This window comes from Doryrhamphus excisus, chromosome 1 (assembly GCF_030265055.1).
Source record: "Doryrhamphus excisus isolate RoL2022-K1 chromosome 1, RoL_Dexc_1.0, whole genome shotgun sequence".
NCBI lineage: Eukaryota > Metazoa > Chordata > Actinopteri > Syngnathiformes > Syngnathidae > Doryrhamphus > Doryrhamphus excisus.
The window spans coordinates 31,673,603-31,699,942 of record NC_080466.1 but is presented as its reverse complement, the minus strand read 5'-3'; the positions used below and the strand labels follow the sequence as shown (position 1 = coordinate 31,699,942).

The 26,340-nt window shown below is 47.6% G+C and overlaps 1 protein-coding gene across 20 annotated transcripts in view; it reads left to right on the top strand.

Moving 5' to 3' along the window:
* afdna (afadin, adherens junction formation factor a) overlaps positions 1 to 26,340 on the top strand; it is a 54,983-nt gene that overhangs the window by 5,826 nt on the left and 22,817 nt on the right. For 12 of the 20 annotated variants that reach the window (XM_058064061.1, XM_058064095.1, XM_058064023.1 and 9 more), the window contains 14 exons: positions 26 to 153; positions 2,254 to 3,034; positions 18,074 to 18,269; positions 18,407 to 18,519; positions 19,227 to 19,384; positions 19,471 to 19,631; positions 20,338 to 20,495; positions 21,066 to 21,150; positions 22,007 to 22,153; positions 22,992 to 23,036; positions 23,911 to 24,005; positions 24,086 to 24,336; positions 26,047 to 26,116; positions 26,252 to 26,322. In XM_058064061.1, coding sequence (XP_057920044.1) covers positions 2,933 to 3,034; positions 18,074 to 18,269; positions 18,407 to 18,519; positions 19,227 to 19,384; positions 19,471 to 19,631; positions 20,338 to 20,495; positions 21,066 to 21,150; positions 22,007 to 22,153; positions 22,992 to 23,036; positions 23,911 to 24,005; positions 24,086 to 24,336; positions 26,047 to 26,116; positions 26,252 to 26,322 — 1,652 coding nt within the window. In that variant the 5' untranslated portion in view covers positions 26 to 153; positions 2,254 to 2,932. The remainder of the gene's footprint in view (positions 1 to 25; positions 154 to 2,253; positions 3,035 to 18,073; positions 18,270 to 18,406; positions 18,520 to 19,226; positions 19,385 to 19,470; positions 19,632 to 20,337; positions 20,496 to 21,065; positions 21,151 to 22,006; positions 22,154 to 22,991; positions 23,037 to 23,910; positions 24,006 to 24,085; positions 24,337 to 26,046; positions 26,117 to 26,251; positions 26,323 to 26,340) is intronic. The other 8 variants (XM_058064102.1, XM_058064210.1, XM_058064079.1 and 5 more) reach the window with 7 other exon arrangements.

The window sequence follows — 26,340 nt, the reverse complement described above, 5'->3', positions numbered from 1 at the left end:
GTTTCCATCCTTTCATTTTCTACAGATCTTGTCTTCATGGGGGTCAGACCTACGCCTGGATTGGTCAGCAGCCAATCACAGGACGCATACGGGACACATCTTTGGGTTGTTTCCCCAAATCAGGTGTCAGAAAGCACATCTCGTCAACCATACGTGAGTAATAGACTATAAATACGGTAGGTGATAATGCAGCTCAAATGTACTACATGTACCAACATGTACCACTGTTTATGTCTTTATGCTTCACGGAGAATGTTTCTCCTCAAGCTTTGTTGAAGGACTTTTAGCTGGATTATGGATTATGACTAGGATGATGATGATGATGTTATTGTGCCTGTTATGAGACCATTCAAAGCTGCAATGAAAGCCTTTTGTTCTGGCAATCAAGTCTGATAGGTGTGGCACTAGTGACACCTAGCGGCCAGTGTGGAACACTACATTTCATCAACCTCTTCTAATGCCTTCATTTAGCTATTTTATGCCTGAAAACGCTCCATTTAGGCCAATCATACATACAATTTGCTTAATGTGTATATATTTTGGACTAATAATAGGCCATTGTCAACCACAAAACATTATGAATTGATTTATATTACACTTAATTACATTTATACTAAACTGAGCCGTAGCGTGCATCATGCTAACCAGTAGTGCTACAAATGGAAAATGACAATTGGGACTCAAAGCAGAAGGTGCAAACAATGATGTTGTTTTCTTCTTGTCATGTTCGGCCCTTGCCAGCGGGTGCTGAATATCACACAACACTGCCGAGTCCAATGACTTCACCTCCCAGGCTACACCCTTCCTGCTTTCACATTAGCATTGAGCTCTCTTAATGCAAACTATATGATTTTATTTATACTATATGATTTATTTTTAAAATCCTGCAAGAAATATCCAAACAAATATTAGTATTATCAACTATAGCAGGGTTGTCCCAAACTTTTATATTCTAAAATAGAGGTGCCCAAATTGTGGCCTTGGGGCCATTTGCAGTGATTCTTTATTGGCCCGCCGCACCGTCAAAAATAGCAAAAACTGAATAGTTAGCAGCAGCTTTACGATAATAAAAACAGCATAATTTTACAAGAATAATGTTATGACATATTGGCTGGCGACCAGTCCAGGGTGGACCTCGCCTCTTGCTAACCCTAACCCTTTTCCACACCACTGTAACTTCTTTTGGGTTTATGGATGCCCGTCAGGAGGCTGATGTTCGGGGCCCCAGAGTTTGGTTGTGGGTATGTCTGAAAGGAGATGCGGGATGACACCTCCCAAAAATAGTTGTGGTGAGTCAAGTGGAGTCCCACCCGCCCCACAGACTGCATGAAGCCATTTGTTTTTGTTAGCGCAGCGATGATGAGCATGCGGCTGGCGTGTTGCGTGACTCGTGGATGAGAACACAGCTGACTTGACAGAACAACACAGAGCCACCAACAAGGAACATTTGCTTTAAAAGCGCACCAGCGTGGTTTGGGTGGATTGCTCTTCAACTTCTGGGATTTTAGCAGAAGTTCCAAACCACAACAGGAAACCAACATGGCCAGATAGCGCCGCCACTTCCTGTGTGATGTCACAGCGCGTACGCACTGATTGTGTGCGCGTACATAAACACTCTGTTCAAAGTGTTTTGTTTGATGGCTGGTAACAGGAGGTCTGTTCATTACGTTGTGATAAAACATACGCTGGCACATCATCACACACACACACACACCATCACATTGCTGCTATCAATTATTAAGTCTTCCACTTTGACTACAGCGAGGCTCATCTTATCTTGTTTTCACCCTCAACGCGATAAGGCGCTAATGCAGCGTTATTGCTTATCTTCTCTCCACAGCAGCAGGAGAAGAGTTTGTGCATATTTCTTATAAACATTCAAGATGGATGCTGATGCAAACAAAACACTCCTTTGCTTCGCTTTTGATGACAAAAAGCGGGAAGGAAGATACTGTGCTGCACTTTTTAAAACAAACTTGACTGCCAGCATACACTTATCACTTATTATGATTGAAACACTGCTTATTATTCTGCTGTTTGATAGGGGAAAAAACAACCACAGTTGAATTTTAGCTAGCTAACTATTGCAACGTAGATCAAGGGTATCCAATGTGAGGCTCGGGGGCCATTGCCAAAATAAAATGAAACCAAAAGTCAAAAATGTAGTGTAGTGTAACGAGAGAAGGGCAATGCTGTTAGTGCTCCTAACTAATAATAACACAAAGTATTTGTTTGTACTTTTTTACCCTCCAGGGGTCGCCACTGCAAACCAATCTCCTCCATCCAACCCTGTCTTCTGCATATGTCCTTTCACACCAACTCCCCTCATGTCCTCCTTCACTACATCCATAAAGCTCCTCCACGCCTACCTAGCATCCTTCAACTCTCTTCTGGACATGTCCCAACCATTTCAGTCTGGCCTCTCGGACTTTATCTTCAAGGGGTCTAACATGTAATGCCCCTCTGATGTACTCCTTACTGATCCTATCCATCCTGGTCACTCCCAACGTGAACCTCAGCATCCTCATCTCTGCTACCTCCAGTTCTGCTTCCTGTCTTTCCCTCAGTGGCACTGTCTGGGTCATGCTAATAAATGACTATAGGGATTGTGCAGGTGTACCTAATGAAGTGGCCAAAAGTGAAGTTGGGGGCCTGCCAGGGTAGATGACGTCATCAAGCAGCAGCTTCACGGCTGTTTGGATTTGAAAGGGTTAACACTAGCGGCGCGCACGCGTACTGAGAGCATCGGGAGCGCGCCCAGGCTCACCCGGCTGGCCGAGCTCAAACCGAAGTCACACACACTGAAGAGGGAGCAGTCTCGGACTTCCAAGCGGTAAAAACGACCGGAGCGTCTGACCCTCCTGTGGAATAATCTTTTTTCTTTTACCGGGGCGCTTCAGGCGGACCGAGAAGGTCAGCAAGGCGGTCCACCATGACGGGCAACAGGGAGGAGGAGAGGAGGAAACTGGCCGACATCATCAACCACTGGAACGCCAACCGGCTCGACCTGTTCGAGATCAGCCGGCCCACAGAGGTATGCGACCGGCTCGAGGTAGCAAGATAGGCCCCGGTGCAGCGGGCCTCACCTGGTTGCACCGATACACACACACACGCCTCGGGGATACTGATTGTAGGCTGTGGTCGGCGGCGTGGTTTAGTTGGTTTCCTCCGTGGGAAGTCCCGCAAGTTCCACGCTTGGCAAGAATGTACGCCAGACTGCGTTGGAAAAGGGTAGCATTTTTAGTGTCGTGTTTTGGACATACGAACCGACACAAAGCGACATCTGCTACATTGAGAATTTAGATGAAAAGGCAGCAACCGCCGTTTGTCACTAGATGGGAGTTGAAAAGAGGTAGAAAGATTGATCGGATGTAGCGCGGTAGCGGCTACTTGCTACCGGACACAGCTGTGTGTTGTGGTGGTGCCGATAGGGACTAATAACACCCTTCCCGAAAAACCACAGCCAGCAATTCTTACAAGTTGACAATGTTTAGGAAACAGTTTTGTCCCTTTTGTGCAGAATGAGCTGGCCGAATGTGAAGTGAAGAAGAAGCCACTTCTTTGAAGTCTTCAGATCACTGCAGGACGTTATTGCAACCGTCGATGCTACGCAGCTTTTTAAAAGTGCCACATTTTCGAACGCAGTCTGGCATGTTATCTTCCCACCGAAGTAGCAGCTAGCTCCACAGCTAACTGGCTAGCTTGACGGGTAGCGAGCGTGTGGCATTTGAGGCATGTGTGTACACCATCAGGCACGTTAAGCTTATTGAATAACATTGTGGCCAAGTGAATGATTCATTTTGGAAATGTGCATCAATTGCACGGTGCACTGCTAGTGTTAGCGGCCGGTCTGCAGCGGCTAACCGACCTAGCTGCCAGCATTTGTAATACTCCTGGTGAATAGATGCAAGCTTTAAGTATTAGGCAGGAGCAGAAGGTAAATGTTTAGACTTAGGGTACGGTTTTCTTCGGAGAGAGAGAGAGAGATTGTGCTGCATTGTCTTAACAAGCTAGCATGGTGGTGGTTGTATGATGGACTGCTACTGACTGGAAGACACTGAGCACTAGTTGTGTAAGTAAAGAAGTGGTGACATGACAGGATAATAACAAACAAGTGCATGCCTGGGTCTGTTATGGTACGGCAAGGTCACCGCTGCTGGTTGTGTAGGTCAACATCCCCTCTAACCTGGCCCATCAAGGCAGACCAGTTTGGATGTATAGCAAACAGTGATTGTGTCAGCTGCCATGTTTTTAGGCGGGCAGCTTACCCAGCCACCCTCCCGCTGCCTTGTTCTTCTTGGATAAGGGTGTAAGGAGCGGGGGGAGTGGGGTGGGGGGTCACAGGGTCCCCTCCTCTCCCCATGAGCCGATTTAATTCATCAGGATTGAAGCTGGCCAGCCGTTGGCCAGAGTTGCCTTTGGCCAGTGTGGCCACCTCCCCATCCTACCATCCTATGACGAATGATTAACCGACACACCAAGCGAGCCCTCTTGGCCTCTTAAGTCCTTCTGACTGTATGTCCAACCCCCCCAAGTACTCCATGGAATACAAGCAGATGCGTGACACCCTGCTGCCATGCTACACCCTCCCCATATGTCAGCTGGTTGAGCCCCCGGGGGGTGCTGCACAAATGCCCATCACTCCCAGGAAGCACTTGCTATGAAATTCCACAATCCCTTACAGGACCCCCACTATGTCACATTTTCTCATAGGGAGTCATGGAAGTATAAGTCCGTTCCGGGGTCAAACAGTGGCCGTCATAAATGCTTTAGCAAGTAGTAGTAGCTTGAAGTCATTTTTTAAACGTTCCTAACTGTTGCACAAGTCGAAAAGGAGTCGGGCTAGCCTCCCAAATCTTTGTGCCACGTTTGAGGCTACATTTTTCTCAAAATGTTTGGTCTCCAGATTGTTTTCACTGGTCACAATGGGGGGGGGGGGGGGGCAAAAGAGTCAGTCTGGTTACGCTAAGATCAGTGATGGGTGACTGATTTGGTCTAATTAGTTCTTCAGACTTTATAATCTGACATACCGAGGCGAGGGATGGTTGCTGAATTATAGAAACATAGCAGGTGCTAATCTGTGGAAACGCTAACAGGAAGGGACCCTGTTGGACACTTCATTAGGAACATTAGGTGCACATTCTCAGCTCCTGTTTGTGAAGATGACTAATGAAAGCTGTGTTACAGAATTGTTTGTTTTGGATGGATTGTGCTGCATTTGTCATGTTTCTGATGTTTTGGCTAGTAGGTGTATATTTGACTGCTAACATGATCTTGCAACGCACCTATGACGGCTTTGTATTTACTACCAGAGCCTTCCGGGCAGTCGTTGCCTGATTGGGGTTCTCAGCAGACTGATGGTGATGATGTTGGGGCTTCCTCAGCAAAGCCAAAAAGGAGTCGACTTTTAAGTGTGATTCTTTTAGGGGCATGCTGAGTTATTTAGGCCGTGTTACCTCTCAGAAAAAAGGTTTAGTCGGGTCCATTGAGCTGTGCTTTTATTCGCGTGTGACGCAGGTAAGGCGATTTTAATGCTCCTCGTCCTGAAAGCTCACTGCAGGAATTGTTTTTTTTTTTTGTTTTTTTTTTTACAGCAGCTTTTCATGTTTGGGGTTATCTTGTTTTTTATTTTCATACAATTGCAACTTTTCTTGTTAGATTACAAGTTGTTTTCTCTAAAAATATAAATATATTGACTCTTGCATTATTTAAATTACAGCTTTTTTTCCATTTCTGTTGTTGTTTTTTTAAATTTTCCACTACTTCAACTTTCTTTTTGTAAATTTTCTACCTGCAATATGACTTTATTCCCATAATATCTTTTACTTTACTCTTGTAACTTTTTCCACAGGCTCATTTTCCAAAATTTATAACTTTATTCATTGTTTTTCATAATAACGACATTTGTAATATTTCAACTTTATGCTACTAAAATGAAAATTGTACTCGTATGACATTATTCTCCTCAAATTACTTTATTCTTGCAAAATTACTGCTGATTTTTGCAGCGTTTTTTTTCTTAAAATCTATTTTCAAATGGGCCGTGGGTCAGTGCAAAATCAGGCGCGGGCCGCGCTTTGGACACCACTGCATTATGGCAACATGGCTGAGGACTTCAGAGACAGAGGTGTATTTGGTATTTATTCCAGCATTAGGAGTACTAACACCTGCAATATTTACTGTAGAGTACGACTCTTACTCATACATTTGGTTGTTTGTGGCGTGCGTGCGTGGACATGCCAAGTGTATTAGGTCATGTTGTCATCATGCTAGTATTGATCCAATATCCATAGTAGCCTGCCATGGATAACATCTATATTTGCATGTAAGCGCCGTCTCTTGTGTGAATCCGCCCCAACACTCCTGTTCGGGAAACAGGAAGTGTGTGCTGTGCTGAGATTGTGAGCTTCCTGTGGCTGTTTTTCTTTTTGTCGTCCACTTCCAACATGTTCTGGTTGTTGATTGGCCCTTTTGCTTTATTGCCCGAGCACCCAGTTTTACTACACGCAAGACGGCAGGATTTATTGCTGGTGCGCGGCGTTACATTTCCTTATTACAGTGCAGAATGCATCACCTGACTGTTGATTAACCACAGCTTCCGGCGAACGGGACATGTTGCAGGAGACTATTGCCGTCAATTACAAGCTAGCGTTGGGGCTAAAGTTGCCTTTGTAGAAAAGGCGGAGCCCGGTTGGTGCGTGGCTGTGATGCTGGCGTATCTGCTAGCCTCAGCTACAACCACAATAGCACGAGGACACGCACACAAGCGCTGGCTGATTGCCGGGTGCGTTTATCTCCGTTTGCATTGTCCCGCAGTGTGTTTTTGTCACCCCCACCAGTCTCATCATGTCATGTGGGCCCCTCGCCTCGCCGGGTCACCATGGCAACACCGTCGCTGTGACGAGCAGACTTATTTTGTGCCTCATCCGCTGGGTTTGTCGTGGCGGGGTGGCTGTCAGCCGAGGGCTAGATCAAGTCAACGTCGAGGAGGTGTCGGCGTCATCAGATTGGGGCGCCACCGCTGGATCTGCGCTCCCAGAATGCTTTGCAGATAACCAGCTCCACTTGCTGTTGTCGGTCTCCTGCACAGAACACTGGCATAGCATGTGGACGATGTACTCACGGCTGAAGCCAATCACTGTGCAGCACTTATTGGGGTAGGGTAACAATAGTAGGAACTGTGTAGGTTTGATTCAATGCTCTTCCTGCAGGACCTAAGACCAGTCTATCTCAATCTTCTTTTACTTCAGTATGGGGCATTGAATTGGTCATCACAAATTCTTAGATTATTCATTGAGTGAATAATCATCATTCTGTTGAATTGTGGTTGTGTTTCCCCCTCACTCTATCGTGGTGTTTCAAAAGGGAATTCCTTCATAAATGATTGCTGTTTGTTGGTTGGGGGAAATGCATATATTAGCACATTGTACTGTTCTGGGACTAAATGGGCCATTTTTAAGCATGAAGATGAACTAACTAAATGAGCACAAATACAATTAAGAAGTATTGTAATTGTGAAGGTAGCGCACGCTTTGTTTGCTTTAGTAGCAAAGCATCAGGACAAAGCTTTAGCTTGGTTAGCATCCCTCCCCGATGTAGCTTGTCACTGGACACACTTGCAAGAGTGGAACACACAATGCTACATACATGTTACATGTACAGCAACACCTTGTGTGCACGTGAATGGCTCCCCAGTCATGGACCCGGTAGTGGGGCAAAGACCACGATGGCGGGCCTGTCCCGCCGGCTTACAACCCACCTTTCTCTTCCAGACACAGGAGCTGTGTTTATGCACCACATGAGGGCCTCTGTTCTGTGTGGGTTGCATGTTCATGGGGGCCGTTGGGTTGCCTTTTTCCTTGTCGCCCAAGGGACACAGAAACAGGTTTCCGTATTGGCCTGACCGCCATCTCTCGCCGTAATTGAAGCAGTTGGCCGCTATTGGCTGCTGCCTGCTCAATGCAAGGAAGGCAGGTCACTGCTGTTATTTATCACCGCTGTTTATCTCCCACTCAGCCTCCTCCTCAGACAAAAGCTAACATGTGGTTAGTTTATCAAGACGGTCGCCACTCGGTGCCGGCATAGCGAGTCGGAAGCGGTCTGAAGAGTTTAGACCCGAGTGTACCTTTACATATGACCGGCAGACCTGCAACGAGGTTAGTCCTTAGTCTTTGGTGTACCAGATTGGTTTTCCAGCTGGACATTGGATTTTTATGTAGGCAGACCCGCTGTGGCGAGCGACTCCGTAATCAGGAAAAAGCCGAAAGAAACAGAATGTTTCCACACCGGGTTCATTCACAGAAACACTGTTGTACCTGGGAGGCTATTCATTTCTTCTTAGGGCTGCCAAGGTGGGATCGATACATGCAAACACTTCTGGCGGGGATGGGGGTGGGCGTGGGCGTGGGGGCGGGGGCGCTCTCTGAGCAGTCCTCCCAGTTCAGCAGCAAGTCTGTTAGCCAGGATCTCCTCGGATCACGTGTCACAGTTTCACTGTTCCTACTAGTCAAGGAATTCCTGGAATGCAAATGGAGTTTTGCTGCGCTGCTTCCCTGATAAAGAAGTCAGGTAGCTTGATGGATGGTCTGTGAAGGTTTGGGAATGTGAGAGAAGTTTTCCAGGCCGCATCCCCGAGATCGCAGGCGGACTCCCTGACGGTGATGTCATGGAAGAGTGTAGGAATTCACCTCAGACAGGAGCTTTTCTCCTCATTAGTCGGGAAGCTCCTACCAACCAGCTTTTGCTCCCCAGTTCCCTCCGTCAACCGCACATTCCTCTCCTGTGATGTGGCCTCTCTCTTATCTATCTTTTCATTCCTTCCTCTTGTTCTAAAACAAATAGTGTATTGTATGTGCTCAGCAGAGTGGCCCGCCCTCAAAGATATAGCACCGTGTTTGTCCCGGCCCGCCTGTCAGACTGCGTTAATCCTCTCCGACGGCCCGCTGCCCCCACCCTCCCTCCCCCCCATTGGTTGATGTTGCCCTCTCAGTCAGCTGATTCGCTCCCAACCTGCCTCTTGTCAGCCGCCCCCGTCCGTCTGGGCCAATCACGTGCGAGGTAACCCCCCATTGACCTCACAGGATCAGACTGCAATCAGGGTCCTACTTTGTAGTAGAGCACTCCAGCGGCTCCCATGATGCTTTGCAGCAGTCTTAGTCTTGCGCCTTTAAGGAGGGAAGATGTGAGACATTGGTGGAAGTAAAACTATGTGTTGTTTGTGGTCCTCGTCAATTGACCAACTTTTAACCAAGTCAAATTGTTTACCCATGTAGGACAATTATCAGAGTACTATGTATAGTAGTGTGTAGTAGTATGAGCAGATGTTTACTCGGTTGTAGGGTGCCTTTAGGCTTCATGAGGTTATGCAAGGTATGCAAACATTTTGTGTGTTAACGGCACGAATGAAAATATTATTATTCCATAAAATCATATTACCCATGATCCTTCAGGTGCACAAGTAGGATGTTGTTGATGTCCCAAAGGGACAAGATCATCATGTTTACTTGAATTGCTTTTCCATGAAAAGAATCAAAGAACTCGACAGACGACGTCCTGTCTTTTGTGTGTGTTTTTTTGCGATGAAGTATAGAATTACTACTTGTACTCTTTGCAGTACTGTCCCTTCAAGTCTTTTTCTAACAAGAGAGATGGCGGCTGCAGTGTTTGGCTGCACCGCTCTAATGGAACCACGTACGTGTTTGTAGAACGCTGTCGCTTTAGTTCGGCTTTTGATTGGATTTTTGTATTTTGTGCCGTACTTATGCTTTGTAAGGAAGACATGTTAGCAACACAGTTGGTCAGCAGGACTGAGTCAGCACTGATTTTTGATTTGGTTTGTTGGGTGTAATATTTGGCCGTACAACCAAGATATATTTTTGGTAATAATATTAATCAAAAACGGAGGTTCTACTGTACTTGCTTGTGCCTGCATCACAGATGGGCGCACAGTGAATGGAGTAGCGTTTTCCAGGCTGGGCGACTTAGCGGCTTTCAGACAAGACTCTTATACTTAGTGCCTGTATTTGTATGTGACTCAAACTCTGGCCATCATGAACCTGAAACTGCAGCCAAATACAACATCCTGTGGGAGAGTACCTCAACTTGTATTTAGTATTTGGCAGCCTAATAGGCCAGACACATTGTCACTGCTTGTTGAAAGAATTGTAGCCAGGCTAGTAAACAGCATTTGGGCTCCTGTCCTGCCCTGGTTCCTGCCTCGGTGAGGACTTGCACAGAGAAGCGACAATACTACCCTGGTGACCTCAACGTGCCTTGTCTTCCAACACCCGCCCCTCCCTACCTGCTGCCCTTTCCACAGGGAAGCTGGAGCCTATGCCAACTAGCAGGTCTGGTCCAGTCTACACTGTCGATGTTATCATGCACAGCAGCCAAGTCCAGCATTGTCCCCGTTTGTCTTTGGAGGTCCCATCAGCATCATGTGACTCATGAGTGTTTAAACTGGACGAGCCACAAGTAGTCCAGACTGCTGAAGTTTCACGGGAGCTGGTGCATGGGGGGGGGGGGGGGCTGTGATGATCAAAGCCACTCAGGCTTATGTTTGGACGCCTGTGGCATCAAAGGGTTTGCAAGACCACTTTGACTTCTTTTTTTAACCGCTTGTTGGTCCACCTGAGAAGCAGACGCGTCCCGTTTGGAACGTGACACCCTGCCGACATGGTTGCCATGGCGCCACACAGTGACACGGTGGTGTTGGGTTCCGCCCGAGGCAGGTCAGCTGTTTGTGACTGTAGAAAGCCGAATGCAGCAGCTGATGAATCTCCTCAGAAGTTATTAAAAAGCTCAAGCGCCCCCCGGTCCCCCAGTCCCTCAGTCCCTCAGTTTAAGGCCTCAATTAGCTGTCCGTTAATTAGTGACTGTTGGAGTACAGAGTGGGACTTTTTCCACACATCCCGTGGACCTGCTGACATCTTGGTCTCTAAATCACATTGCTGAATGAGGGAGTGGAGAGAAGCAGGATGTCAGCCCCCCCCCCCCGCCACACTTGAGGATAAAAACAATGTGAGTCATATGGCGACTGTCTTTTCAGTAACTGGTCAGTCCCGTAGTTAGCGGTGCTTGCTGAACGTCTTGTGGAAGTTGCCATGTGGAATTCCTGTCAAGCGTCACATGCCGTTATTGATCCGTTTGTCCATGGGACCTACGGGTGCCGTTTGAGGATGACTGCTAAAGTGTGAGGAAGTGGAGCAGAAGTGAACGCTTCCTCCCATTCTCCTCCCCTGTTGACCTACTCCCCACACGTGACCTTACAGTGCACCCCCCCCCCCCCCCCCCCCCGGCCTTATGCTTTTATTTTTCATGTATAGGCACTCTAGCAAGGATATTGTGCAAGGATATGCCCATTCATTAAAAACAAAATTGTGAAAGGTTTCTATCCTCAGCCACCATCCACAGCATCAGCCAGTGGTGGCGTCCACGCTGGGATTTCAGCGATTTCATTGCGACTCAGGAAAGGACTGCCATTGTGTTATGGAAGTGTAGCGTTCCGCCGGATAGACGTCAGCGTTTAGCCACATTTTCTCTTTCTTTACTTTTTGTTTTCCTTCTCTGTCATTGCCTTGTCGCTTTCTCTTTGCTCGCCTCTTCAATATCCCCGCATCTTCTTACCAACACCCCCTTCCTTCTTTGTCCTTGATGAGTCCTCGAAGCAGATAAAAAAATTTATCATTGAGGTACTGGAATTATTCGATTAATCGCTGCAGCCTTATTATTGTAATTTTTCCAAACATTGCAACTTCATTTTTCTTATATCACGACTTCCCCAATTTCATTATTTCAAATGTATGCTCTTAATATTAGAGGTGTCACAAGATGTCGTGAGATTCAGCAACTGTCTTGTAAACCTGGTACTATAATAAATTTATAAATCACACAATAAATGAAAATAAACATGGTAAAGTTGCCGGCCTCCAAGTATTTCCATGTGCATGCATGTCTGTTTTCCTCGTCAGCCATTCCCTCTCTTGGTCTCGATGGGTGGAGGCATTTCCTTGTCTAATTGGAACTTTAGAACGTGCCGAGGGCCAATAAACAAACAGCCATGGCCCATAAATGAGCCCCAGGCCGTGTTTTGGACTCCACTGGTAGATATGGTCAAATTGACGGTTGGCACATCACATCTCACCTTGCCTGTAATAATTCACACTGTGTGTGTGTGTGTCTGGGTGTGTATCATCAGACCTTACTGGCCTTGTACTGGGCCATTACACACACACACACACACACACACACACACACACAGCCTTGATCTTTGTGTGCTGTTAATGAAGGCAGCGAGCGTCTTATTTGTGGCCTGCTGTCAGGCCAAGATGATTTGCACCTTCCCACGATGCATTGCTGCATTGAATTGCTGGTGTTTTTTTTGGGGGTGGGGTCTCGATACCGAGGGAGAAACTCACCTGAAACAAAGAGGGTTTGTGCGTTCCTATTGACTCAGGACAGCTAACTAACGCAGAGCTAACTAACGTAGGTTTGGTCCTTGCTGCTGGGTTGCATTCTCTTCGTTCTCATGAAGGTGAACGACGCTTTCTTGGAAACTGTCATGAAGATATTGCGTGAAATTCATTTGTGACAAGGTGCTGGACGCAATATCTCCTTGTTGGATTACTTACTCAAAATAAACAGACAGTGATAAATTAATAAATAACCCTAACCCTAACATAGTAACAACATTTATAGGTTGGAAAAGAGGACTCACACACACACAGCTGCAGTAGCATGCTAAACGCGGCTAACCAAGGTATCTGTGAGGTGAGCTTTTATTTGTGGTGGATGAATGAACGTCTGGGAAAGCTAGAAATAGTTCCCATAATCTGAGCTACGAGGGATTATTTTCACTTTATGTCCGTTCAGTCACTCTTGCTCTGTTCTCTGAATTGACAGGAAATGTTGTATTCGTATACGGTCATGTGACCACACCCTAACACTGGCTGGTTTCCAGTCCTCCTCCTGCCTCGTGCGATGGATTGTTCGGCCCTCCTTGTCTCCTTTTGTCTGCGTGTTTGATGCCTTTAGAAAAGGTCTCAGCTGGGATCTGTTGTGGAATGAGCTTCCCCTCCCCGTGGCCGAGTTGAAACCTTGCTTCTGCTGACCTTGGACACGGCTTATGGTGGAATCCCCCCATGTTGCTGCAGGTGGGGCCACAACAATATTGACTCGGGAAGTCGCTTAGTTTTAGTGAGCGTGTGTGTGCTGAGTGCGGAGCAGACTATGACGCACGGCGCCAGGAATCTATTCTCGTTTGAACCCGAAAGCCCTTCTCCTCCCTTCTACTCATCTTTTTAATGCCAAATAAATCCAAATTGAAGTTTCCCAGCATCTCTACGGAAAGGCCGGCTTTTACTTGGGTAAAACGTGGAATTACACAGCATGAACAAGCGCCGCCCGAGCGTTCACGGACAGAAGTCAAACATGAAATAATGCTGTGTTCAAAGTTCACATGTGCTTTTTTCGAAATGTGAAGTCGACGTTAGCTCAAGCTGCTGTGTTGAGGTTGGAGCGAGCGTTGTTATGACATAAGATAGTTCTCCTAACTAACGGACGTGCTTCTCACCTTACTGCCAGTGGCACTCTCGGCATTCCAAGAATGTGTTCGCATGTTGTGCTGAAAGATGTTTTAGTCGCTGCTTTCTGTTGCATTGACACCCGTTTCAGCGTAACAAACAATACAATTAGATAGGACTGAACGGTTGTTGATATAGATGTTAATCTTAGGTTCTAAAATAAAGGTGCCAATTCTATAAAAGTGGTATTCTCACCATATTTCCAAATGTGTAAAAGAGCACATCAGCTGGGGTCCCCAACTGCAGGGCCACCTTTCATTGCAATTATTAAAAAACACTTAAAATAATGCATTTGTAAATAACTACATCCACCAGCGACCTGTCCCTCTTGGTTGGACGGTCCTTGAATGCACCAGTTAACTTTTTCCCACGCTGCACAGACTACTGTATTTTCCCTTTTTCCTTCCCCTTGTGTTTGTTCCCAAACACTGATACTATGTGGGAATGCCCATCCATCCCCTTTCTTTGTCGCTTATCCTCATCAGGGCCACAGGTATGGAGCCTAATGTGGGAATGCATAAATGTAATATTTGATGATTTTATTGAGCGCTAATCCACAACCTCAAGTTAATTCATGGTAGCACACGTGTTCTCCCTGAAAACAAACCCCAGGCTTGTACAGGTTCTTTTAATCTGTTGTTCCCATCTTAGTTTCTACATAGTAAATAAAATCCATTGGTTTGCTATAAGTGATCTTCAGTCATGCTAAGCTACGCCGCGTGCGAGACAATCCTTTTGCCGCCAAGGCAGACTTGGGTGTTGTTTAAGAGACGGACTGTCGACTGGTTGCTAGTCTTGCGATACCCGCTGCCCGTCTCAGCAGTCGTTAATCTAAGGATTCATGGCGGATCCTTATCGATCCAGGAGGCTGCTACCGATGCAGCCATACTTTTGGCTTGTCAGACTGGATATCCAGTCCCATCGGTTTATCTTTGACAACCCAGTGGTCAACTCATACAACAATATTTCCTGTGTATGTACGTGTCCTGTGTGCACCTTCAACATTTGCAATAAAAATGACTCTTGTATCGCAGAGTTCCAGCTGCGATAACACTAACCATCTCTCTTTAATGACCATCGTTCACTGGCTACGAAGGAAGCTAACGGCTAAATAGTACATAATGAGAGTTGCACTAGTTTACAGTTGACGGCACGTCACATGCTCAACCATGTCGCAACCCCAAGAGCTGTAAAAGAAGAGCTGTGCAAAGTGCGGCCAGCGGCTGGTTTGGTACTGGTACATGGAACATTGTGGAGCCAAGGTGACATAAAGAGACAAATGGAACAAGAAGGGCCGGGGTGACTGTACAAGTTCTCACCACAAATAACCAAATGAACGTATGAGAAACCCTGCTTGACCAAATGCATCCTGCCAGCAGGGCAAACACCAGGGTTCCTTTTAAACTGAACCAAAGTTCATGTCTCCAAAGGTCAGTCTCACTAGCTGCTCCTACACGAACATCGTCTTATTGTTTTCCAAGTTGTGTAGCAAATCAAAGAAGGCTCATTGACATGACAGACCTTTCAGATATGCTCCATCTCAGCACTTGGCAGGCTCTGCTGTTCCTTCCCCAACACCTGATAACGCACATGCACGCACACATGTACGCCTCCAGGGTTCGCTACTTGCTAGAAGAGGAAGTGATTCACGCGGCCTACTGAAACAGCGCAGGTAATCGGGTAACACGGCACGGCGCCGCTTGCATTGCCGCTTTACTTGTGTTGCGTCAGGTGCAGCCAGGTGACACTGAAAACCAGCACGAGAGAGCTTTCACACACATACGTGATCTTTGACCCAGCAGGGTGAGATCTTGATGTCATCCTCACCCCTCTCACCCCCCGTAGTCACATGCCCTTATATGGACGCACTCCTGCTGCTGTGGCGTGTTACCTTGAAATGGATCCAGGGTACCACACATGGAGATGCAGCCACGTTTGGCTGGCAAAGTAAATGAAATAGTCAAAAAGAAATGCTGCTCATTAATAAAGTGGAAATGCTGCAAATGTTTGACAGACAGTTTGAATGCCAGTATACAGTGAAACACAAATGCTAATTCCACAACAAGTAAGGAAATATTATGTAATCAAACAACAAAAAACCTGAGTCCAATAAAGTGTTATCAATGTGTAGCTACAGACAATCGTATTTCTATTTCAACCCACCCTGTACCCTCAAAAGAAGGCAGGCTTTTGGGGGATGTGCCACAATTTTATCTTGCAAAGCAGGCACTCTCTAAAGTTTTACTTGTCGAAAGTATTTGTTCTTCCTCCGTTATTTTTTATCTGAGTGATGTCAACAATCTGCACTGGTGGCCTACTTCCACACGTGACATAAATAGCCCTGTCCCGCAGGTTTCACTGCAGGTGTCACTCAGGTATTTGCTGCATTCTTGATGTGTGTGTGTGTGCGCGACAGTGACGGTGGCCTCCATCCGAGTTGTTATTCGGTGGCATCGATGTGTCCTGCGTTCCGCTGAAATTGAAAAGCTGTTTGTGGGATTTATTGGCCGAAGGCTCACAGTAGGTTTTGCAAGTTGCGGGTGAGAGAGGCTTGAAAGTTTCCAAGAAGCTCCGCACTAATAAAACGCTACCAGTGACCCTGACCAACGTGCACCACCGCGTTGTTGTAACTTAGCAGGTGTTGAAGTTGAGTTGCACCGTCAACCCCGCACCACGGGTCCCATAGAACAGCCTCCTGGATGCTGAGAAGATGTTAGACAGAGAAGCTGGGATGGAAATAATCAGGCAGGATTGGAGCGTTGCCATGGTCATGGGAGTGTCGGGGTCAACTCTGACCCCGAGCTGCGATCCCATGCGGGGCGTGTCCTGCAAATATGAACTAGTAGCGCCCACGTGCTGGACTTCTAGCTCGGCCACGGCGGCGCCCCAAACGGCGGCCGTGGCTGCTGAAAAGCGCCCAGCGCGTTAATTTGACGCCACGTCGTCTTTGTTTGAGAGTCGGAGTGGACCAATGTCTCCACAGTAACAGTCGCCAACGGTTACACAAGCTTGAAAACGGCAAGCCTCCGTGACCCACATTCCAGCAGTAAATCACAACACACACACACAATCCCGACCCCGCCCTTCCTATCAGAACCGCGCTCAGTGTTTCACTCTGCTGGATTGTGTGACATGCGGGGAGGCGTGGGAAGGGAAGGGAGTGGCGTCCGTGAAAGTGTAAATAAGCTTGTTTTGACACATTCTTTGAGGCCTGCTGCATCGGCACTACCTGTTGACACCATCTTTAAGGACATGAATAATAATCAGTGCACACTGGAGCCCTCCTGTTGAGTCTGTGTTGGCTTACGTTCCAGTGGAGTTGATGAAGGGGTGCGGCCGGGGGGGTGTACTGAAGCGCCGACATGAACAGCAGCAACCAGACCAAAAAACCTTTGTAGTGATCGGTGCCTCTACTGGGCCTGCCTGCTGCTAAAGTATATTTATTTGATGCTTCAGTGTCGGCATAAGATGGCCACGCCCCCCAACGGGGCGCTCTCTGTACCGTGACTGTCTGGTGTTTAAGCCCAGGAGTGGTGCATCCTCCTTTGCACACTCTTTTTGCACAATTTCAGCCAAACTAGCGAGTGTCGTCACACACTGGTCATGGTTGACGGCAGAGCAGGTTGAAATGGACCAACACATGCATCCTGCCGCTTCTTCTTGGTTGGTGTTTCGCTGCCACTTTTGGCACATATATACATATCTGTTAGTCTCGGTTTGATGTTGGGATTGTTCCATTTTGAATGTGTTGCTTATAAACTTTGTCCGCTCACGTTCACTACGACTAAAGTCGACAGATGATTTCAGTTTGGTACCAGATTGTCGGGGAAATCGCTCTCTCTCTCTGATCCACACTCTCTCTCTCGCACCTTTTTCCCTACTGCAGCGTGCGGTGACTAACACCAATATAGTAGGCTCTGTGAGGCGTTCAGGCGCACTCTTAATTGTGAAGGTCAGGTGGTAATTGCCTCTAATTTCTATTAATGTACCTCATATGACAGGAATAAAGTCCATTTCTAAGACAAAAAAAATCACAATTTGACTACAATCATGTAATAATATAAGGAAAAATAACATTCTTTTAGAACTGAAAAAATATTTTTAAAGTAGTAAACAAAAAATAGGTTGCCTTTAGCGCAGGGCTGGGGTGTCCTTGACTATTGTTGCTGCTAGGAGCGCTGTGTCCTAGTGCTAACAAAAAGACAGACCGTTCAAGCCACGGATACATGCACACGGTGCCTCTCATGTAGTACTACACACCTTGCTACTACACACCGCGGTACTACACACCGTGGTGCTGACAGTGCAGGTCAATGAATGACAGATTACAGTCCAGTACAGTCCAGTGGTTGGCTCGGAGCCAGAAGTGCTAGCGTACTGCTCATACGTCTTTACTCCTCTCTGTTCCTTTGGCATGGACCCGGAGAGGGACTTGGTGTCTCTGTGTGCCCCTGGTGTGACCATAATGAAATATTCCCTTGTCTTGTCTGCAGGACCTGGAGTTCCATGGCGTGATGCGCTTCTATTTCCAAGACCGCGTGGCCGGCAACTTTGCCACCAAGTGCATCAGGGTGTCCAGCACCGCAACCACACAGGACGTCATCGAGACGCTAGCGGAAAAGTTTAGACCGGACATGAGGATGCTCTCGTCCCCCAAATACTCCCTGTATGAGGTCCACGTCAGCGGCGGTGAGTCCGCTTGTCAGCCTTTTTTAAAAATGCTCTCATGACCAATTAGCAAAAAGGATACACGGAGGTTGGCTCTTTGGTGAACTTGTGTGTGTGTGTCGTGTGTGTTTCATGTGTGTGTCACGTGTGTGTCTTAGAAGAGCGCCAGCTGGACCTGGACGAGAAGCCTCTTGTTGTTCAGCTCAACTGGAATAAAGACGATAGAGAAGGCCGCTTTGTCCTGAAGAATGAGAACGACATCCTGCCCAAGGTCAGCGGCTCGGCCTGAAACACTTTGTAACAACGAGCGAACTCTGTCCCGTCCAACACGGCACATTTGGACTTCATAACAGCGTTGGAGAACATAACGTGGGCTGCGGAGGAGGCTAGGGGCCACTTTATCTCCAACATGTATAAAAACATGTGAAGAGAAATAGCAGCATCAAGGGCTCCACCCATCCGACAGAGGTGTCCAATGGGCGGTCCGGGGACCATTTATTTATTTGTTAGTTTGTTTTATTGCCCCATGGCACATTCTAAAAATATCATTTCACAAACAAACTTAAAAAAACAAAAATGGAAAAATCTGCTGTAATTTAGCAAAAATGACGTTTTAATATTAAAGAAAAAAAGAAACTAAACATTGAATCAAGCTAAAATAAAGTTTTTTGGAAAACCTTATGTTTGAGAATAAAGTACAAGTAGTACAACGTACAAGAAGAAAGCTGAAATAGTTGGAAAATAAAAAAGGAAAGTTAAAAGACCTTATTTTATAATCTATGGTAAAATTAGGTGCAGAAAAAGTTATGTTATGAGAATAAAGTCCAAATATTATGTGAATAAAGTCATAATCACAAGAATAATATTTTTTTAAGAATGTGGAACATCTCTATTTTCTAGTTGTCTGTCAACGCACGTCTGTTGACATCCATGATATCATACATAGCAACTTTTTAAAATGGTGTCTTTGACCTCAAGAAGAGCCAGAGCAACGGGCCGGAGAAGGAGAAGGACGGCGTGATCCAGAACTTCAAGAGAACCCTGTCCAAGAAGGAGAAGAAAAAGGAGAAGAAGAGGGAGAAGGAGTTTGCTCGTATAACCGACGGGGACGAGCAGATGCTGAATCGGGAGGACGGGTAAGACGATGGAGTTTCCAGAAGAAGGTAAATGGAGGCTTTGTATTCCTTCACTGTGATTCTTATTCCGTATTTGTGTCTCAAAGGGAGAACAGTCGGCTGGCCGCGGAGGTCTACAAGGACATGCCCGAGACCAGCTTCACCAGGACCATCTCCAACCCGGAGGTGGTGATGAAGAGGCGACGCCAGCAGAAACTGGAGAAGCGCATGCAGGAGTTCATGAGCGGCGATGGGCGGCCCGACTCAGGTAGCCGTGGCAAACGGATCCAAAGTGGAATCGTGGAAACACGGCGGCTTTACTCCTGGACTGGACTGTATTCTCCAGATTATCATCACACCTTTCCATAGTTTGTCTGTCTTGCAACTATGAAAATATAAATACATGATATCAATCGGAGCACTCCTAGTTTCTACACACCGTGATGCGTCATGTCAAGTGTTGAAAGTCTATTCTCTGATTCTCTTTATTTTATTAATTTTATTTTATTATGCAAGCTCCACAAGCTGAAATGGTCCCTTTTTAAGTCTCCTTGTTGCAAGCATGACCCCCCTCCCTCCGACGATCGCCCCATCATAAGTGCCACTTGTAGTCGAGTGCCACTCCATGTGTAACTGCTGCGACTTATAGCCCGGAAAGTATGGCAGCCGTCTGCTCTGCCGGCCTTGTAAATGTCCGCACACGTGTTGCAGAGCAAGTTCTCCTGTAACGGGCCCCCTTGCTAAGGTGAAACATTATGCTCAACTGCCTCATTAGCCTCGCCATCCAAGTGTCGTACATTGCACACATTTCACGAGCCATAAAGTGCCTCTTCACTTTTTAATAGAAGATAATGCGATTTAGATTTTGCCCCCCAGTGGCCCCCACGGCGGCGCTGCTGCTCTAATGAATTGGACAAATGTACAGACCACATGAGTTTTCCTCCTCTAATAATGCGTGTTGTCTCTCGTGAAAGGGGGGACACTGCGGATCTATGCTGACAGCCTGAAGCCCAACATTCCATACAAGACCATCCTGCTCTCCACCAGGGACACGGCCGATTTTGCTGTGGTGGAAGCGCTGGAGAAGTACGGGCTGGAGAAGGAGAACCCCAGAGAGTACTGCATTGCCCGGGTAAGTAGGGCCACGCTTGCCGGACGTGAAGACGTGTTTCTAGGCACGGTTGAATTGAGGTGACGCGGAACACCACGGTCACATGTCGCTCACACAGACGTCACTGGGCTAGCATACACGCCGCAAAATAAAAACCTCTGGGAGCAATGCAAGTGATTGCTCTCATACTGAGTGCTCCCGCAGATGCCCGGTGTTGGCCGCCCTCCACACACACACACACACTTTGCTGATGAGACGGCGGTACAGCAAACGTCATTAGGTTAGTGAGCATGAGAGACGCTCGGCGGGCACACTAGCTTAGCAGCACAGCCTGGAGGGGGGAGGGGGCCCTGAAGTGAGTACGACGGCGAGATAGAGGACGCCGAATAGCAACAACGCTACAATATTCATGAAGGTCGGCAACATCAGTATTGTGGAGCATCGTTCCTTCTTCCTTTGCTTTCTGAGATGATACAATATTAAAATATCTGCCGACGCCCAAAATGATGTTTAGATCTGCTGAGCTCAGGTCACGTAAAGAGCAGTCCTCATAGCAGTTGCTAACGGCTAACGGTTGGATTTGTGTCACAGCAAGACGACAAGTCTGGCAAGGAGGTGATCCTGGACGATGGCGAGTGTCCGCTGCAGATCTTCAGAGACTGGCCTGCAGACAGAGGTAGACCTCACTGCTCCCAACTTTCTCCCCCCCGTCCTTTTCCTCGTCTGCACTGCCCCCTTCTGCTGCTCAGCCGCCATCGCATGTCAGAAAGCATCATCTCCACCAGCAGTTGCCAAATGGTCATTAGGTCGTGACCCACTTTTGCTTACGTCATAGTTATTTGTTGTCCTTTTATTTCAGTCACTTTTATACATTTTTGAGGTGATGGTTTGACACTGCCGCTCATTGGCCTACTGTTGAGCATGTTGGCAGGAGATCAGGAAGATCAGAGTTCTGTGCTGGGCATATGTGGAGTTTGCATATTCTTGTGTACGTATGTGCGTACCTGTGTACGTGCATGGCTTTCCTGCCACATTCCAAAAGTTAACTGCAGACTCCAAATTGTCCACAGGTGTGAATGTGAATGTGAATGTGGATATGAATATGAATGTGAATATGAATGTGAGTGCTTGTCTGTCTATATGTGCCCTGCACTGGCCACCAGTCCTTCTCGCCCAGAGTGAACTGGGGTAGGCTCCAACCTACCCCGCGACCCGAGTGAGGATAAGCAACATGGAAAGTGGATGGATTTTTTTTACATTTGTATTATATATATTATTATTATTATTATTATCTGAAGTCATTTAAATTTATTTTCAAGCAATTTCAAGAAACCATATCATTCATAAATTGAAATTAAATATCAAAGACCACAAAATCAGAAAACTGTGACTTGTGACTGTTGAAGGAACATCCACCCTACCAAGGAGGAAACATAAGTACAAGTATAATGTCATTTTTCACCACCCTGAATGGATCCTCGGCCTGCCAGTTGAGATGCACCGATATAAAACCTAAATCCTCTTGTGTGCAGGAGCGCTGGTCTTCCAGCTGAAGAAGAGGCCGCCTGACTACCAGGGGAGGAAGCTGAGGAAAGCGGACGACAAGGGCCTGCGATTGAAGGACGGGTGCAGCTCCTTGCCGCCCGAGAAGCTGCCTTACCTGGTGGAGCTGAGCCCAGGTAGACCCACGTGTACTCAATGCCATCCTGCACTCTTAAATTGCGGCTTTGTGTTTGATGGGTCAAGCTCCAAGTGAGCTAACAAGGCTGCAGTGACAGGCGGTGACCAACAGGTGTCAGTGTTATCCATTGCAAGAAGAGGCCGGGTGAAAGAGAGGTGAAGTGGTGGTCAATGATGACATGTTTAAGGGTCCAGATGTTGCTTGAGCTTCAGCTCAGCAGACATCAATCACACGTTTGGCATACTTAAACGAGGTTGAAGCAGCCATGTTCCTTCTAGACTTGATGCACGGCGACCTCGCCTATCATTTAGGACATTTTATGATGAGGCTGTTGTCTCTGCATGGCCTAATGTTCAGTAATAGCCAACGAAAGACTGAGGCAGTTTGAGTAGAGCAGAAGGTACGTTGCAGCCTGACTTCTTGGAATGTACTTCCTGGTGGTCACCCGGTCAAACCTCTGTGAGCTCACCCAAGGTAATTGAAATCAAGCTCACCCGAGTCCTCGCTGGATGTGACTGTACCGCCCGGGCCCGCTTCTGACCCCGCCTCCTCTCCTCTCTAGCAACGCCCTTTCCTTGTCTGACTCGCACTAACTCTATTAACCTCCAGTGGGGGCGGGGCGGTCATCCCCTGTCAGGGTTCATGTCAGCTGCAAAGTACGTTTAATTGCTTAACAAAGTTACGCTGCATTTTCACCCTCTGCTATGTCTGTTTTCTTTCCCTCCTCCTGATGGCATGGCGTGTCACTGCCTGTGTGTGTCTGGGTGTGTGTGCGTGTGCGTGGGGGTCCTTGTGCATGTCTTCTACTTCCTGTGCCCGCCTGCCTGCCTGCGTAGGGCGAGGGAATCACTATGCCTACTACTCCTATCGGCACCATGAAGGTAAAAAAAAACAGAAACTCATAACACAACCTGATCTGTGTCACACATTTTGGAAAGAACACTTAGTAGTTTGTACTCAACATTAGCTGCAGGATTCAACAGGATATACTCCATACTAGAGATCATATTGGCATAGGAATGCCTGCTGGGTGTTTTGCTCCTGTCCGGCCACTGGGACCGATAGTTTAGTAGATCCCCCTTTTTCTCTGGACAGCATCGGTATAGCGAATGTGGAGCATCTCTACAGGATCCGGTGTTGGACCTGTATGGAGGGTGCGGGTTTACAGCACGTCATGTTGGGCTTGTGTGGGCACTTCTGAAGTAATAACATAAGTAATAAGTAATAATAAGTCAAGTGTTACGATGTCAAGTGCGCATGTAAAAGTGTGCATGTTGCTTGTTGCATTATTTTTAGAAGCAGCTCTCTGGGAAAATGAAGGGGTATCAGAAAAACCTCAAAGTTGTTTTTTTTCCTCCCTAAGAAGCCGAAATCTTCCCTTTTCTCCTCAGTGTACTAACGTGCTTGCCTATTTGCCTTTACTAAACTTAATAATGCCTCACACACACATATATAATAATAAGGTTTACCACAATGACATGCTGTATATTATCCAAGTTGTTTATTTGAAAGGGCATATTAATGGATGCCATTAGAAAATAAATACCTCAGCAGTTATCCTGGCGTTTGCTTCCATCTGTAGCCCCTCATGGGGTCGAGTTAAAACAGTTTGTGTATGGATGGAAAACATGTTGAACAAGTTGTAGAAGTACTTGTGTGTTTGTTTAGGTACTGCGGGGGTGTCTGAACATGGGCAGCCCCGCCTTGTGCTAAATATGACTTTATGTCCTGGTGTTTTTTTTTTTTTTTTTTCAGACGGCTCCGACTCCCGGGACAAACCAAAGCTGTATCGCCTGCAGCTCAGCATCACCGAGGTGGGCTCCGACTGCACGGACGACGGAGCCATCCAGGTAGGAGATGTTCAGGCTGGACTTGAGTGTTTTTATCTGAACCTCTGACAGCCGCTGTCTCCTTCTGTCTCCGCCTCCAGCTGCTGGGCCCGGGGATCCTCCCCCACCACTGTAACTTGACGCACAGCGAGGGCATGGTGACGGTGACGCCGCACGGCCCCGACGCCGACACCTTCGTGGACGGCCAGCGCATCACAGAGACGACCGTGCTGCGTTCGGGCTCGACGCTGCAGTTTGGCTCGTCCCACGTCTTCAAGTTTGTGGACCCGCTGTACGACCAGGGTGGAAAGAGGGAGCCGACGTCCATGATGAGGAGCAGACACAAATCCGGGTGAGAGACTCGCTCCGTTTTGCCACTTCTGCATGTGCAAGTCACCTCCGCCCCCTCGCCCCTTGCTCGCCATCTGGGAAGGGAGGAAAAGGAGCAGGGTGGTGTTTGCAGATGATGAGGTTTGGAGTTGGCCACACCAGGCGGGAGATGAAGGGGGGGAGGAGGAGGAGGAAGAGGAAGGGCTTGGAATGATTGGGGAAATGAAAGGAGAGCAAGAGCGGAGTCGGGCTGCCCTCTAATCTGATCAACGCGGTGCAGGGTGTGGCCTCCTCCTCCTCCCCCCTCCTCCCTTCACACACCCAGGAGGAGGTGCAGACCTCCGATAAGAGGAACAGCACGAGCATGAAGGAGCAAGAGGAATCCTGAGATTTAAAAGTGGCTTGAAAGAACGCTGAATGTGACTGACTGCTGCATACACGGTGGTAAAGCTGCTCCACTCTCTACCGTCTCGAACGTTCATTACCTCCACCAAGGAGCTTTCATTCCAGCCCAGGTTGTTGGTGGAACATCACAAGAAGAGCATGAGCAACCCAAGCAGAATATAAGCAGATGTAGCTAGTGGAGTATTAGCAAAGGTAGCTGTCTCGACACATGTTCTGCAGCCGTCATCCTCACTCAAGTCGCACACACACACACAAGCGTCTGACACAAGCGGGCCACACAAAACGTCTGGGTTGCTACAATAAATATCATCGTTGACTACAGCCCCAAATGAAGTAAACATGATTGTGTGTGTGTGTGTGTGTGTGTGTGTGTGTGTGTGTGTGGCGCTGCCTGTGTGGCGCTGCCTGTGTGGAGACTGTGACGTTCTAGCGACATCTGCTGATTTTTTTTTTTTTTGCTGTGGAGTCCCGGTATCGGCAGATAGACAAATTCAAGTATTGGGATTGGAAGTGACAAAATGTGGGTCGACGCGTGCCTAATTGACCTGTACTTGTCATTTGGAGCTCCCACGGCAGCGTCATCGTACAAGTCTGTTTTCCCTCTCTGTTATTAGCGTGAGTGAGTGGATGCCCGATGGAGTTTGTCAGGGTTCTTTTCCTCGCAAGCTTTCGCAGGAAAAGCTCAGTGTTACATTTTGACAACTGGAAGTGATGTTTGGCTGCACCGCGTTTAAAAGCTGGGGGCCAAGTGCAATGTGATATTTATCCTCCTCCACACAAATACCTCAAACATCATATTTGGCTGCTGCGCTTCGCCCTCCCCCCCACTTGGCGACGTGTGCACCGAGTGTCATTGGAGTGAAACTCTCCACAAGTTGGAATGTGGAGCTGTAATTGTGTCATCCGTCTAGTGAATGTAGATTGTTGGGAACAGGCAGGAATTAGCTTGCGTGGATGCAACAAGACACCAACTGGCATCCTGCAGCTCGGAGCGTCACCTCTCTTGCTCACCCACAAAGTTGCGGTTGAGCCGGGCCGCGTTCCAATTCTCCGCCTTGCTAGTTTATCGACGCGGGAGACACATGGAAAAGTCATGGGGCGCTTTAATCTCCCAGCTCCTTTTGCCGGAATCGTCAGCATTTGTGGTGTGCATTGTTTGCATCACACTTGACTGCTGCCGCACAGGAAGCGGGCCGTGCGCCGCGTGCAAAGACGGCTTGGTATTTGTTTGTGTGCCTTGGTTTGTGCGCACCTCAGGATTACGTCCGAGCTCTTGTTGTCACCAGTGCAAGATCTAAACTGCTGCGTTTGTGTGTCTGTCCTGCAGCAGTGTTCCCGAAACCACCTTCGACCTGCAGGGAGACATCCACAGTGGGGCTGCCCTGCCCACCAGCAAGGTAACGTGCCTGCACACACAAGCTCATGTGTTCAGTGGCGTGGCTAAAGCCCCCCCGTCACATCACTGGTTCAACCCTGGTGTAGAGCGGGATTGTCCAAAGACTGTTTTTATTTGTCTGCGTGCACACATGCAGAGCTCGGGTAAGCTGGAGATGGAGCGAGGAATGGTCAAGCCCATGATCAGAGGCGAGCTGCAGGACGGCAGGTAAGATGCTCCTCTGCT